Source organism: Botryllus schlosseri, chromosome 13 (genome assembly GCF_051294905.1).
Source record: "Botryllus schlosseri isolate E-star chromosome 13, Bs_hap1, whole genome shotgun sequence".
Classification (NCBI taxonomy): Eukaryota; Metazoa; Chordata; class Ascidiacea; order Stolidobranchia; family Styelidae; genus Botryllus; species Botryllus schlosseri.
Window position 1 is genome coordinate 14923014 of NC_137248.1, and position 16209 is coordinate 14939222.

The window sequence follows — 16209 nt, forward strand, 5'->3', positions numbered from 1 at the left end:
TTACCATACGGCCTCATTCAAGGGAGCATATGTTTCTGCGCGGCACACGAAATGAGCGTGTGGCGACTAAGGCGCAGAAGCCTGTCTAATCTTGACGGTAGAATGTAAGGCCGGTGTAAATCAAACAACCTTTTAATCCAAATTAACGCTTAGTAGAACGTGAACAGCACAAATGGCAGCACGCAGTACGCAGAAATATAAGGCACAAAGTCGGTACAAAGTAGGCACAAAGTAGGATTTACAACGATGCTTTATCCCAAGAATCTTCCAACCGTCTGTTCAGCAAAGTAACCAACGAAACGTTATCCAGCATTGAATATATAGGGAACGAAAACGAGACTAATAATGATGATGATCAGACAACGCGACAATTAAATTGAAAATACACAACGGATTCACGAAACAATGCAATGCCGCACGCGCGCGCTAACATCCACCCCCCTTTGACTGGCCACAGTCAACCGAATAATCTTTCTCCAGTAAATGGAGTTTTTGTATAGGTCGCGTAAGATATCCATGAGCGGTTTTCAATTTGAATGTTCTCACGAGGCCGTCTTTGCCCTTGAAAGCATGCACGATTCTGCCGACCTTCCAATTCGAGCGCGCGTATCCGTCGTCTGCGATGAAACAAATGTCTCCGACGTTTGGGACAGAATGTTCGAAAGCCCATTTCTTTCTTTTGATCAACGTCGGGAGATATTCCTTCGACCATCTCGCCCAGAAATGTCGCAACAGCGTTTGGAGATAGCGAAATCGCTTCGAGACGTTGACACGCGTTTTGGACGGAAAATTCGGTATATGTCGCAGTGGCCGACCAATTGCCAAATGAGCTGGAGTGATTGCTTGCGGGTTTCTCGGATCGGAACCGAGATACGTCAACGGCCGCTGGTTCATCGCACACTCGATCTGTCAAAATGGTGTAGAGTTCAGTGAAGTTCAATTTTGCCTTACCCAGAATCTTTCTGAGAGGTTCTTTAATGGATCTGTTCATCCTCTCGTAGAAGGCACCGCGGTGTGGAGCAAGTTCGGTAATGTATTTCCACGTTATCCCGTTGTCGGTAAGGAATTTCTGCAGAGCTTCGTTGTCAGACCGCTTCTTGAAGGACGCGCGTGTGGAAATCTGAATTAAACGCTCAGCTTTTTTGAAAGTCAGTTGGTTGTCGCATATAATTTCTCGACACCAGCCACGCCTGTTTATCATTCGTTGCAGAGCACCGATGAATTCCTCCGTGGACATATCGTTGGTCAATTCCAAATGAATCATTCTGCTGTGGGGGCAAGTGAACAAACAAATATACGCTTTTTGCATCGCGTCGTCACCTACTTTAATATAAATTGGCCCCGTGAAATCCAACCCGACCTCAGAAAATGCCGGAGAAGCGCAAATGCGTTCCTTTGGCAGAATGCCCATTTTCTGTTGGAGTGGTTTCGTGTTCCAATGTCGACAAACGATGCAATTTCGCAATACCCTTCTTACCTCGCTCCTGATATGAATAATAAGGAAACGCTCACGAAGAATAGCGATTGTTGTGTCCTGAGGAGAATGCGAGTTGCTTTCGTGGATATGTAGAATGAGTTTATCCACTAACGGCTCCTTGGCGGGAAGAATAATTGGAGAACTCGTGAACTCTGGTAAATCACACAAACTCAACCGACCACCGGCAACGATCAGCTCGTTTTCGAGGTCTATTCTGGGATCCATGTCTTTAATTTTTGATTTATTCGACACGTTCTTACCTTTGTCGAGATTTTCGAATTCGCTGCTGAATCTTGCGCGTTGAATCTGACGTAAAAGGAAGTATTCCGCCATCCTGAACTCATTTGGTCCAACGAATCGATTGGTGCACTCTGGGTCCATTTTCATATAATCACGATGCCGCCGACGCATGATTCTCGCTGTAATACGAACAATTTTGGAATAGTTACCGTAGCGATCAACATAAAAAGGAATTAGTGGCTGTGTGATGTTCACCAACACGCGAGGAGTTGCGGTTTCTGTCTCGGCTTGTGGATTCGGTTGTTCCAGGTGCGATTTCACAGGCCAGTCAGACTCTTCAGACCTCAGCCAACCCGGTCCGTGCCAATAGGTTGAACAATTCTTCAATTTATGAAGCGCCATGCCGCGGCTATGGTAGTCTGCTGGATTTTCGATGCCTGGACAATGTCTCCAAGCGTGAGGGGATACGAGATCATGAATTTCCTGAACTCTGTTCCTCACAAACGTTTTCCAATGAGAGCTTGGCTTGTCAATCCATGCTAGAGCTATCTCTGAGTCGAGCCACAAATAGACTTTATCAATAGAAATTTCAGAACTCAGCGCATCCAAAACGTATCTAGTTAATTTAGCCAGACAGTGGGCTGCCATTAGCTCGAGTCGCGCAACAGATATTGATTTCAATGGGGCCACTCTCGTTTTAGCAATCAAATACTGGGTCTGAATATTGCCTACGTCATCTTCAGCTCTAATGTAGACTACAGCCCCATAAGCACTTTCGGAGGCATCAGCAAAACCATGAAGCTGCATGGAATTTGTAGAACGTATTTGACAAAAAAGGTACCGTGGAATTTTGATGGACTCTAGAAGCGACAGCTCGTCGGTCCATTGTCGATACTTCTTGGCGAGTGTGTCGTCAACCGGGTCGTTCCAATCGATTTTTCGTTTCCACAATTCTTGCATCAAAGTCTTTGCTGTGATAACGAATGCTGAAAAAAATCCAAACACGTCGTAGATTTGACTGAGCTTACTCAAAATAGATCGTTTTGTGACGATTTTATCCTGCTCAAGCAGTTTGGGTTTTACATTACAATACATGACATCCTGCGCCGTGTGCCATTTCAAACCGAGAGACGAGGCCTCACCATTGTTGGCATCATCAAGATCGAGAACGCAATTCGGTAACCGAGCTTCCTCGGGAATGCAATCCATGACCTCTCGATTATTGGACGCAAATTTGACCAAGGACCATCCACCGTCCTTGGAAAACTCAACCAACTTCGTTTGCTTGCCGACAACCTCTTCAACGCTATTTCCACCTACATGAATGTCATCGACGTACATATTGCGAACGATTTCATCGCCCAAGTCGCGACCAAATTTATCAATAATCGGCGCAGTATTAGAATGATGGTGGATTGTTTGAATAGCGAGGAAAGGGCTTGACGAGACTCCGAACATTACTCTCTCCATAACGTATACGTCTGGCGCTCTACGCGATTCGCAATTTCGCCAAAGATATAATTGGAAACGCTGATGATCCGGATTAATAGCAGTTTGGCAAAACATTTTCCGAATGTCACCGCTCAAAGCAATTTTATGAGTGCGAAATCGTAGTAGCACAGCTCCTATGTCGGGTAACAAATTTGGGCCCTTCAAAACGCAATCATTTAGCGAATACCCACAGCCATTTTTAGCGCTTGCGTCGAAAACAATTCGCAATTTCGTGGAACAACTCGCTTCACGAAAAACCGGATGATGCGGGACATAGTAATGAGGAATCGTACTAATTTTATCCAATTCCGCTTGCGACAATTTTCGAGCAAAACCATTGTCTACGTAGTCCATGATCGCCTGATCGTATTTGGTCAATTTATCAGGGTTTTTCCTTAGAACCTTTTCTGTTGTTAGCAAACGAGAATATGCCTGCGCGAAATTGGGCTGCAACTCTATTGCGTCGCGTTTAAATGGTAACGACACGCAATACTTATCCCCATCGAACGACACTGAATCATTGAATTGTGCAATCGCGTCAACCTCGTCGGAAGTATGAACCAAATCCTTATCTGTAAGCCCAATGCAGTCTTGCTTCCAAAATCGTTCGAGTTTGTTGTCCAACAGTTGCCAAGGATCCAATTCAGAGCGCTGTACTTTTGACGAGCTTCTGGTAAGCAAACAATTAGAAGAACGATTAACTGAGGAATTACGACTACAGGGTCCAGCCAATACCCAACCGAACATAGTTTCAATTGCAAATGGTCCAGATTCGGGGATTTCAGGACTAATAACCGATCCTTGCATCAGTGAGAAATAATAACGTCCTCCCAATAGTATATCCACCGTACCGTCGTCCCTTGGGAGAGGGTCAGCCAGCGGCAATCCGTCAAGGTGTCTAACCTGATCGCAACGTAAAGTGATGTTATCTAAGGGTGTGCAAATAACACCGTCTTGAACGAACGCTTGAACTTCAATACAGCCTCTCGGTTCTGAATGTAATGGTGCCAGATTGAATGTGACTAGATCCATTGAACTAGAGGTTGAACTACCGCCAAATCCACTAATATTCATTCGTTGCTTTCGAATAGCCGGTAGCTGCAAGTAATCAGCGACGTTCCGGGTGACGAAAGACTTCTCAGACAACGAATCAAAAGCTATGCGAACACGCCTAGTCTTACCCTGGTTTGAGATTTGCGCGAGTGCGGTGGGAAGCAAGGTATCGATTTCGGAGTCCGACGCTGCTGATCGCCTGGCAGTGGATACCATTGTTTTCGCATTCGACGATTCCGTGACGTGCAGTAGTCGGTGATGAGCCTTCCCACATCCTTCGACCTCGCACCGGGCTTTGCACTGATAGAACTGCTTAGGATGTCCAGACTCACCCTGCGATGCGAGACACCTGAAACACACCTTTCCGGGATTCGTTAACAAACGAGACATTCGTTGAGCAGGGGTTAATTTCAGAAATTCTCTACAATCCAGTAACGGATGAGACTTGCTGCAATATGCGCAGAGAGACGACATCGATTGAGTTACCAAAGACTGAGCGGAACAATACTTATCGGTGTTGGAGGTCTGCTGCTTCGTCTTCGGTTGCTTCTCCGATTGCTTGGAGCTAGACCTCTTCAGAGTGTCCATAGTCGCCAATTCTGTTGCAATGAACTCAAACATTAGATCGGACGAAGCTACTTCGTTGGACTCTATCAATGGGCTGATTTTACGCATCCAACGCTCGAGTAATTTCTGAGGTAGCTGCGATTCCAATATCTGAGTGAACATTTGATCCCAGGTGATATTATTTTGAGTCAGTATTGACCTCTTTGCATTAGCCCGGTCTAGCATACCTCGCACTTTGTCGAGTTCGAAATCTACCCGGTTCCCTTCAAGCAGATCTTTAATGTGACTGCGAATAATTGCTTGCGTCCTGCCGAATCGTTGCAGTACCGCAGCAATCGCCGGCTCATAATTAGTCGCGTTAGACGGAAAGCCGTTCAGAACACCAGACGCCGATCCCTTCATAGCAGCCTTCAAATAAGTCATTTTGTAAAATTTACTGACCGATTGGTTGTTATGAACAAGTGGTTCAAACGCCTCCCAGAAAGACGGGAAAGAAAGTATGTCGCCATAAAATGAGGGCGGATTCACACCGTTTGGTAGACTTCCAGCTGTCCTGTCAGCTTCGTCAATCGCTTTCAATTTCGATAGCTTTGACCTAGCTTGAGGAATGTTGGTTAAATAGACTTGAGTAGCATCTTTCAAACCGTTAATAATCTCGGTCTTCAAGTCGCCATCTTCCAATAGATCAATTTTACCATCTACGTAGGATTTCAAATCCGTCATGGACATCTCGACCGATTTCACGTACACTTCAATTTCTTCGACCGAGTTGGAAGTCGTGTACTTCAGTTCGAGTGCCTGCAATAGTTCCAGAAGATCTTTATTCATTCGCCTAAATCGCTTACCAATGACTCTGGGCAAATTGGAATCTCCGCTAGAGTTGGATTTCTCTGCTTCCTTGCGAACGTCGGTGAAGAATTGAGTTAAATTGTGTCTCTCTTCTTTCGCCTCCTGACGCATCGCTTCAATCTGAAGAAGGAATCTTTTCTCGGCGGCTTCTTGATGTTGTTTCATCAGTGTAAACATCATCATAATGTCGTTCGGCTTCTCGGTCTGAAGTGAAAATGGATCGGGCGAAGCCGCGGATTGATCTAGCACCGGTGAATCTGGCGGTTGCGTTCTAGATGTCTCCAAATTGTCGGGCTTACACTCACGAGCTTTCTTCAGTCTTTCCGATAGCACGGCCTTGTTCCCAGTGGTTGGCAATTCGAGAGCAGCAAGTTCTATACGCATCTCTTCAACGGTCATCTTGGCGACAGTCTTGAACGAAGGAGCTAATCGAACTTTCTCGTCGGTCGGAGAGTGTTGCAGCGGCATTCTGATACTAATCGTTTGTCTTCAAAGATCAGGGCAGTTAATGGTGATTGCTAAATTGGTGCAATCGAAAGTACTCTGACGATGAAACGAACCAAATCTCCGTTGAATAGTACGGAGAGGGTTACTTTGTCTTGCTTCTAATATGAGGCAAACGTTAATTGCAGACGTTGTAAATTGTTTCTGCGCGGCACACGAAATGAGCGTGTGGCGACTAAGGCGCAGAAGCCTGTCTAATCTTGACGGTAGAATGTAAGGCCGGTGTAAATCAAACAACCTTTTAATCCAAATTAACGCTTAGTAGAACGTGAACAGCACAAATGGCAGCACGCAGTACGCAGAAATATAAGGCACAAAGTCGGTACAAAGTAGGCACAAAGTAGGATTTACAACGATGCTTTATCCCAAGAATCTTCCAACCGTCTGTTCAGCAAAGTAACCAACGAAACGTTATCCAGCATTGAATATATAGGGAACGAAAACGAGACTAATAATGATGATGATCAGACAACGCGACAATTAAATTGAAAATACACAACGGATTCACGAAACAATGCAATGCCGCACGCGCGCGCTAACAGCATATGTCCTCCTTTCCCCAGATATGTCAACCCATTCGGCCAAATGTACTCTCTTTCTGTCAATTTGTCCTCCTTGTTAGCTTAACATATCCAAAAAAACACCACGAGTAACGCAAAATGTGGGCCTAGATTACAAAAGTCGGGTATTTACGTGGCCAAATCGGAAAAGTGACGCTATGATGGTATTGTGCAGGCTATTACGTGGATACGGGGCCTGTGTAAACAGGTTTATGTGAATAGTAAAAGCGCACCAAACTATCGTTACATGAAAAAGATCGAGCGCACTCGACCATGTCGGGGTATACTTACCCTAGTACAGCCAAATGCTCCCATGTCGTAGCGGGAATAGCCGGGGAGCATGGTAAATAATTCTCACAAGAAGTACTTTATAACGGTGTGAAATCGACGTCGTTCGTTACGCGACGAGAATGAAGCAGGGCGCCACTGCAATCACTCTCTACACAACGTGCTAAGCACTGTAGGGGATACGCAACTACCGATTCTGGTCCGAGGAGCGAGATATATCTAACGATTTACGACACATGCTAAATTTCCTTTCAAATGAAGTACAAAATGTGTCTTTTGTAGTACTCAAGTAGAAGTAGTTTTAAATGATAGTTGGTATCGTAAAATTACTTTCTAGTTTAATTATAAAGAGTAGGTTCCCATAGAACTGTTCGAACCCAAGCACTTCATTATCCTATACCCAGCCCACCGACTGCAGAAGCTGCCCATCCCTGATGTAACATGTAAATGGTGCAATAGCGACAGCTAACGGTTGTCAATCATCCATAAAAAAAAACTAGCCAGTAATACAGCCCTCAAGGATAACCTAGGAATATCTATGCGAGTCGACTCGATTGGCCCATGCGGCAAGTTTAGACACGAAAGCATTTTTAGGTGTGATATAATCCCAGTATTTGTACTGTATTTTTCCAAGCACACATACCACAATCGAAAACGTAGTTCGCCCGTCTGACTCCCAGCATTTGCCTCGAACAAAAGTGTCGGGTATAAGTGACCATGGATCTACGCCAAGTCTGTCCACCACTTTTGAGTAGATATTTGGAAAGACCGGCTCGTGATCACCTCCATACAAGGCATAATAGTTCTGCGTGCAGCGAAACTTTGCAGCGACCTATTTGTGGGGTGTGCATGTGTCGTTAGTGCAATCGTGTTTAGCACAACAAGAACATAGTAATTTGAGGGTGAATAAAATCTTACCCCACAACGATACCAACTTTACCCCCTCAACGACTCCAACGGGATGTATTTATGTGGATTTCATATTATTATGAAAAGCTAATCGACCACAAGATACTGTTACGTGCCATCCCCTTCGGTAGAGTTGTTAGTATTGTAACATGGTGATCGGGAGCTATGACCTTTTACCCCCAGGTCTAAAAGGGTAGGGGAATTAGTTAGTGATACATCCGGCGGACGGTGTGGTATTCGACAAAATCACTCTGTTTTTACTACGGAAACGACGATCACACTGACGGGCTCTCATCACTTGTCGTACGAATGCTTGTAATTTCGGTTTGATGTGCGCAAATCAGCTGTGATCATTCGAGTGTGACGCGATCGAGGTCAGTCCTATCAGGTGTTTGAGAAAACTCGTATATTCAGTAAGGTTGACGGTAATGCGATATATTTGATGTCCCATTGATCCTCATACTAATAGGGGGATTGTCATACGTCCTCCTTCTCCAGGAAAATATCCTCGCACAAATGTACTCCTTTTTGTGAATTTATCATCCGTTTTAGCTTAAAATACCCAAAAAATACCATGAATAACGCGAAATGATGACCTACGAGATAGGGGTAGGGTCTATCTTACTGTTTTCGCATAATCCTGTTATTCAAATGTAGGATTTTGGTGTAGGTCTGATTGATAACTTTATAAAAGTGAGGTAAACTCAGTACAAAACTACTTTCTGCTTTTTAAAGTCAAACGTGTAAAGAATATGTAATTTCACCTGAAACGGTTGAGGAGTAAGTTAAAACGACTTGGGTATATAGCACAAGTACCGAGTACTCGAATTAGTAGCGTCTTTTGACACCATTACTCTACCAAGTCCACAACACACAAACCTAGGGAATAATATACAGATATGGAAATAACCCACGATATTTTCCGCTGACACGTGTCAGTACAACTCGACATTCAAGTCCATCTGGCTGCGGCTTGCAATTTGAAAGAGTTTGAAAAACCAGGGTGGTAGCCTACCTAAAAACGTGGTATTGTTTTGTACGTTACGATTCTTTCTAGCCAGTTCGTCAGCTGCTAAATTAGTGCGTGTTGCATATGATACTTTAGATAATTCGGCGAACGTTGCGAGTCTGCAGAATTCACAGCGGTGATAACTCGACGCAATGAATACGTGTTTCTATCCTAGCGGATCAAAGTGTCTCTCCATCCCCGTTATGCCAAAGCACTTTTGTAAACACGGCGTATTAAAACAGACGTAGCCATCATAAAATCAACCAAAACCAATGTTCCATAGCGAATCTGATGTTATCGATGACAAAAGTTATGGCCACCTCGTCTATGTCTAGCACTATGGTACAACATGTCGAATTTTGTTTGCCAATCCCCGTTGGTTCAGTACAAGGCACGTGATCTCAATAAAAACGAACGCGCAACCGAAACAGGTGAACTTTGTGTGGTGTGTATTTTTGATAACACCGATATGGCAAACTTAAATCTCTCTGCTGACAATAAAGTTGCTTATAATTAATCAAGCAACCCGGGGAGCAACAACTCGTAAACATGAATCGAATGGTCACGCCAACATCCCCGGGTATTCGATAGAACCGCTAATACCGCGGTAACCCAACTTCTGTAATCGTACATGTACGAAGCATTTGAACAGTGTTGCTCTGTGGCTCTTGGACTTACAAGGACACTACGAGCGTAAGTCAATCTCACTGTTTGGAGTGCTAATGTCGCACCGTCGCAATAATGATCACTCGCTTATGTGTAGAAAGCGGAAATTGACGCCTGGGTTATTTATACGACCTCATAGCTTTGGTAAACTTACTAAAGCGGAAAGTCTCTGACAAGTTAGACATTGATTGATGTTCGTTCTCTTGCTAGCGATGATAATCGTTGGTACATGCTTTAAATTTTTTGTTATAATCGGGTGTGGTCACAAATAGGCAGGGAACAACTTTGATGCGTTCAACACGATACGCATGTAACACATCTTATTCCGGGCCGTAACCTATCCAACGTTTCGAGATACCGTATTATATGTGAAAACCATAACACGGCGTTACCAATATATTTCATTTCTTGTCAAGTTTCAAGATATTCGACTTTAATATATTTATTAATACCAACTTAATTATCAAGATACATACTGGTATAGCATAGTTGATTTCGAAATCAGCGATACTTATCCGCTTCACATATTATCCCACCAATAATATTTACTGGCCACGTTATAATGTAAAATTTAAGTCGTCTTTTCATACAGAAACCTTATCGACATACAGTGGCGGCTCGTCCTATAGGGCAACTGGGGCATTGCCCCACCTAAAATTCTGTTCAATAACAGTTCTTTACCATTTAGAGAAGTACAGCAATCTATATATACCGAAATCACAGCGAAAATCGTATTCTTCTTGTCCTTTCGCTTGTAAATACCCATATATAGCGAAGTCTGCGAAAATCGAATTCTCTTCCGTGTTTTCGCTTTGCGAATGCCTAGCCGGGGCATGCCACGGTAGCGCTCATAACAAGCTTTCACTGTCTATTCGCACAATAAAGAAACAGTGATTTACTCTCTCCTATTCATAAAATTACCGAGCAACCGGGGCAACATAGCCTAGTCGCCCTTAAGGTGTGATGTAACAACCGTATCTATATCTGAACTCGGTTACCGTCATATGCGTCTCGTCGACCTTTGCTGGTATAGGTCGATTTTGATGGTGTTTCACACCATGATAATTCTTGAAACTTGGTATGTCATGTCGTGATGGTAGTATTTAACACTGCCCCAAGTTACAGGGTTTCTACTTAAGGTTTAGGGTAGTAATTCCGTTTCCGAAGTTGAGTGTGTGCTGACCGTCATGTATCGCAAACAGATTTTACGAAAAAGAATAAACTAGCTATCTGCGTGAGTCGCCACGCTTGACCTCTTGACAAGGACACGAAACTTGAGATATAATTTATGTATAATTTACTGTATGATTTGTTTTAGCACCGGTTGATTTTAATGCTTTGAAATTGTCATGATTTATTTGATGAGTGTAAAATTTCAAATAAATGTCCGCTGTACATAGGCCTACCACCCGCTAAGCAGCAGCGTTCAAACTGTGTTTAACTCAACGAAACGTCAGTAATTGCGTTACTATTTGAAACTAGGCAGAGTAGGGGATTTACCTCCTCCTATGCTTAGTGGCGTTTCTGTGGTTTATTGATAACTCGCACACGGTGGAGGTCACGAGTGATAAATTTTAGACATAATAGCACACAGCAGGGGTCCTCACGGATCGCGGTCAATGCTACATTGTATCAATGCTTATAAGGATCACGTTCAATACTCTGTATTGTATCAATGCTTATAGTCGGTGCCATATGACGGGGAAAATGAGTAAAACAATAGCACGCTAGTGATTACGTTTCGACTACTTCAAGATTTTTCTGTAACCGTAGTTATAGTCCCGTGACAACAGTAATCGCAATCGATTATATTGATGAAATTATCACCCCATGTCCGCTAACAACCATTGCAAAGCACAATAACATCCATTTGAAAATCACTAGTTGATTTTGAGTATGTGTTATGGGATGGTACTTTACACACAATTTCCCTTGTGTTATTAGATGTAATGAACTGGTTTGTGGTGCAGAAAACCTTCGTTCTATAAGCAGCTGGACACGATGTTTAATAATTAATAATAATAAGCCACTAGTTTATATTGGCTGTTTCAATTTTGTACCAACCTCACTACCCCGCACCAGGTGGTAGTAACGAGTAAAAATATCTATTTAAACGTATAGCACGAAGTGGGTGTCCTTATGGATCGCGTTCAACACTGTATTGATGGGCACCATACCCCAACGCCTACCTACGCTGTCATGTGACGTTGAAATAGTAACGAAATGACACGTTAGAGCCTGTGGTTCCTTAGGTCATCGGCACACCCCTGAGTAAAGGCGACGTTTATCATATAGAAGGTGGGGGAAAACGATAGGTTACGGCCCGGAATAAGATGTGTTACATGCGTATCGTGTTGAACGCATCAAAGTTGTTCCCTGCCTATTTGTGACCACACCCGATTATAACAAAAAATTTAAAGCATGTACCAACGATTATCATCGCTAGCAAGAGAACGAACATCAATCAATGTCTAACTTGTCAGAGACTTTCCGCTTTAGTAAGTTTACCAAAGCTATGAGGTCGTATAAATAACCCAGGCGTCAATTTCCGCTTTCTACACATAAGCGAGTGATCATTATTGCGACGGTGCGACATTAGCACTCCAAACAGTGAGATTGACTTACGCTCGTAGTGTCCTTGTAAGTCCAAGAGCCACAGAGCAACACTGTTCAAATGCTTCGTACATGTACGATTACAGAAGTTGGGTTACCGCGGTATTAGCGGTTCTATCGAATACCCGGGGATGTTGGCGTGACCATTCGATTCATGTTTACGAGTTGTTGCTCCCCGGGTTGCTTGATTAATTATAAGCAACTTTATTGTCAGCAGAGAGATTTAAGTTTGCCATATCGGTGTTATCAAAAATACACACCACACAAAGTTCACCTGTTTCGGTTGCGCGTTCGTTTTTATTGAGATCACGTGCCTTGTACTGAACCAACGGGGATTGGCAAACAAAATTCGACATGTTGTACCATAGTGCTAGACATAGACGAGGTGGCCATAACTTTTGTCATCGATAACATCAGATTCGCTATGGAACATTGGTTTTGGTTGATTTTATGATGGCTACGTCTGTTTTAATACGCCGTGTTTACAAAAGTGCTTTGGCATAACGGGGATGGAGAGACACTTTGATCCGCTAGGATAGAAACACGTATTCATTGCGTCGAGTTATCACCGCTGTGAATTCTGCAGACTCGCAACGTTCGCCGAATTATCTAAAGTATCATATGCAACACGCACTAATTTAGCAGCTGACGAACTGGCTAGAAAGAATCGTAACGTACAAAACAATACCACGTTTTTAGGTAGGCTACCACCCTGGTTTTTCAAACTCTTTCAAATTGCAAGCCGCAGCCAGATGGACTTGAATGTCGAGTTGTACTGACACGTGTCAGCGGAAAATATCGTGGGTTATTTCCATATCTGTATATTATTCCCTAGGTTTGTGTGTTGTGGACTTGGTAGAGTAATGGTGTCAAAAGACGCTACTAATTCGAGTACTCGGTACTTGTGCTATATACCCAAGTCGTTTTAACTTACTCCTCAACCGTTTCAGGTGAAATTACATATTCTTTACACGTTTGACTTTAAAAAGCAGAAAGTAGTTTTGTACTGAGTTTACCTCACTTTTATAAAGTTATCAATCAGACCTACACCAAAATCCTACATTTGAATAACAGGATTATGCGAAAACAGTAAGATAGACCCTACCCCTATCTCGTAGGTCATCATTTCGCGTTATTCATGGTATTTTTTGGGTATTTTAAGCTAAAACGGATGATAAATTCACAAAAAGGAGTACATTTGTGCGAGGATATTTTCCTGGAGAAGGAGGACGTATGACAATCCCCCTATTAGTATGAGGATCAATGGGACATCAAATATATCGCATTACCGTCAACCTTACTGAATATACGAGTTTTCTCAAACACCTGATAGGACTGACCTCGATCGCGTCACACTCGAATGATCACAGCTGATTTGCGCACATCAAACCGAAATTACAAGCATTCGTACGACAAGTGATGAGAGCCCGTCAGTGTGATCGTCGTTTCCGTAGTAAAAACAGAGTGATTTTGTCGAATACCACACCGTCCGCCGGATGTATCACTAACTAATTCCCCTACCCTCTTAGACCTGGGGGTAAAAGGTCATAGCTCCCGATCACCATGTTACAATACTAACAACTCTACCGAAGGGGATGGCACGTAACAGTATCTTGTGGTCGATTAGCTTTTCATAATAATATGAAATCCACATAAATACATCCCGTTGGAGTCGTTGAGGGGGTAAAGTTGGTATCGTTGTGGGGTAAGATTTTATTCACCCTCAAATTACTATGTTCTTGTTGTGCTAAACACGATTGCACTAACAACACATGCACACCCCACAAATAGGTCGCTGCAAAGTTTCGCTGCACGCAGAACTATTATGCCTTGTATGGAGGTGATCACGAGCCGGTCTTTCCAAATATCTACTCAAAAGTGGTGGACAGACTTGGCGTAGATCCATGGTCACTTATACCCGACACTTTTGTTCGAGGCAAATGCTGGGAGTCAGACGGGCGAACTACGTTTTCGATTGTGGTATGTGTGCTTGGAAAAATACAGTACAAATACTGGGATTATATCACACCTAAAAATGCTTTCGTGTCTAAACTTGCCGCATGGGCCAATCGAGTCGACTCGCATAGATATTCCTAGGTTATCCTTGAGGGCTGTATTACTGGCTAGTTTTTTTTTATGGATGATTGACAACCGTTAGCTGTCGCTATTGCACCATTTACATGTTACATCAGGGATGGGCAGCTTCTGCAGTCGGTGGGCTGGGTATAGGATAATGAAGTGCTTGGGTTCGAACAGTTCTATGGGAACCTACTCTTTATAATTAAACTAGAAAGTAATTTTACGATACCAACTATCATTTAAAACTACTTCTACTTGAGTACTACAAAAGACACATTTTGTACTTCATTTGAAAGGAAATTTAGCATGTGTCGTAAATCGTTAGATATATCTCGCTCCTCGGACCAGAATCGGTAGTTGCGTATCCCCTACAGTGCTTAGCACGTTGTGTAGAGAGTGATTGCAGTGGCGCCCTGCTTCATTCTCGTCGCGTAACGAACGACGTCGATTTCACACCGTTATAAAGTACTTCTTGTGAGAATTATTTACCATGCTCCCCGGCTATTCCCGCTACGACATGGGAGCATTTGGCTGTACTAGGGTAAGTATACCCCGACATGGTCGAGTGCGCTCGATCTTTTTCATGTAACGATAGTTTGGTGCGCTTTTACTATTCACATAAACCTGTTTACACAGGCCCCGTATCCACGTAATAGCCTGCACAATACCATCATAGCGTCACTTTTCCGATTTGACCACGTAAATACCCGACTTTTGTAATCTAGGCCCACATTTTGCGTTACTCGTGGTGTTTTTTTGGATATGTTAAGCTAACAAGGAGGACAAATTGACAGAAAGAGAGTACATTTGGCCGAATGGGTTGACATATCTGGGGAAAGGAGGACATATGCTCCCTTGAATGAGGCCGTATGGTAACCCCATCAAAATAGGAGGGTCGATGGATACATCAAATGTATCGCAATGTGTTGCTGTCAGCCAGAAAACGCGAGTTTTGTCAAACAGGCGGATTGATGACTGACATCGATTGTGTCACGCTCGATTGATCACAGCTGATTTGCGTACATCTGACCACAATGAAATTACAAGTATTCAAGCGACAAGTTTGTTTGTCTGTTTGTTGGTAGGGTATAGGTATTATCGTTTTGTGGTGGATAGGACTTTGCTAATATACTTCTTGTGGTGCTAAACCTGATTGCACTAATAAGACCTGTATAGTTGAACATAATTCCGACAATGGGTCAATACAAGGTTTCGCTGTACGCAAATGAATATGCAACGTTATCTCCATATCGTGTAAAGATAGTAGAACTATCGTGCCTGGGTGGTCACTTGACCGTATCCAGCCCTGGCACCGAAACCGAGCAAAATAAGGTCAGTCAGCTGATCGATGGTGAAGCGAGCTATCGCCGGGCTGGATGCAGCCAAATGGCCTTGAGAGTCGGATTTATGCTATGTTTTGCCCTCACAACATGTGGAAATAACAGGACTTTACGTGTCAGCCGGATTTTTTGGACTTTGATTTGGCAACGCGAGTCGGAGTGGAGTCAGATTTCGAAATATCTCACTCATCTTTACACCTCGCCGAAAGTAGGCTAGATTGCGTCACGTATGATCTGTCACAATTCATCCTCATTATTGCACCACCGAAACTGAGCATGTTTCAGCAGAATAAGGTTAGTCCGCAGATCCCCGATGAAGCGAGCTATCCCTGATTCGTCACTGTACAACTGAATCTGACATCGTACTCGTAGTTCCCGAGTTCAAACGGGAAATACGAGGCTCGAAAGGGATGACACAGCGATTCTCTGTCGGTAACACCCCGCCGAAGCAATATACCCGTAGCATGACATTGTAAATATGTTTGGAGGTGTTGACATAACAAGTGTTGAGGATATGTTACGGCACACGCGAACACAACTGATTGTCTACAGCGAAATGAGTCG

At 43.4% G+C, this 16209-nt stretch overlaps 4 protein-coding genes across 9 annotated transcripts in view; 2 read left to right on the forward strand and 2 right to left on the reverse strand.

Moving 5' to 3' along the window:
- Positions 1 to 16209, forward strand: part of LOC145453226 (uncharacterized) — a 555138-nt gene that overhangs the window by 492249 nt on the left and 46680 nt on the right. The window lies entirely within an intron of this gene.
- Positions 1 to 16209, reverse strand: part of LOC145453237 (uncharacterized) — a 348886-nt gene that overhangs the window by 328343 nt on the left and 4334 nt on the right. The gene's annotated exons all lie outside the window — the stretch shown is intronic.
- The window catches only part of LOC145453228 (uncharacterized), a 378716-nt gene that overhangs the window by 199286 nt on the left and 163221 nt on the right, over positions 1 to 16209 (forward strand). The window lies entirely within an intron of this gene.
- On the reverse strand, positions 117 to 6696 carry LOC145454043 (uncharacterized). Of its 4 annotated transcripts, XM_080332026.1 has the most exons (3): positions 1478 to 6696; positions 1325 to 1414; positions 117 to 1120 (listed from the first exon to the last, which is right to left on the reverse strand). In XM_080332026.1, exons 1-3 carry the CDS (start codon positions 6143 to 6145, stop codon positions 458 to 460), a joined length of 5421 nt encoding a protein of 1806 aa, XP_080188152.1. In that variant the 5' UTR covers positions 6146 to 6696; the 3' UTR covers positions 117 to 457. The 4 variants fall into 4 exon arrangements, with proteins under 4 accessions (XP_080188152.1, XP_080188150.1, XP_080188149.1 ...); XM_080332024.1 differs by having other exon boundaries at positions 117 to 4200; positions 4390 to 6696; XM_080332023.1 differs by having other exon boundaries at positions 117 to 1414.

Coding starts and splice junctions, on each gene's coding strand:
- LOC145454043 (XM_080332023.1), bottom strand. CDS start 6,145: ATGCCGCTGCAACACTCTCCGACCGACGAGAAAGTTCGATTAGCTCCT. Junction 1,415..1,477: donor TTATTCATATCAGGAGCGAG/GTAAGAAGGGTA, acceptor CCACTCCAACAG/AAAATGGGCATTCTGCCAAA.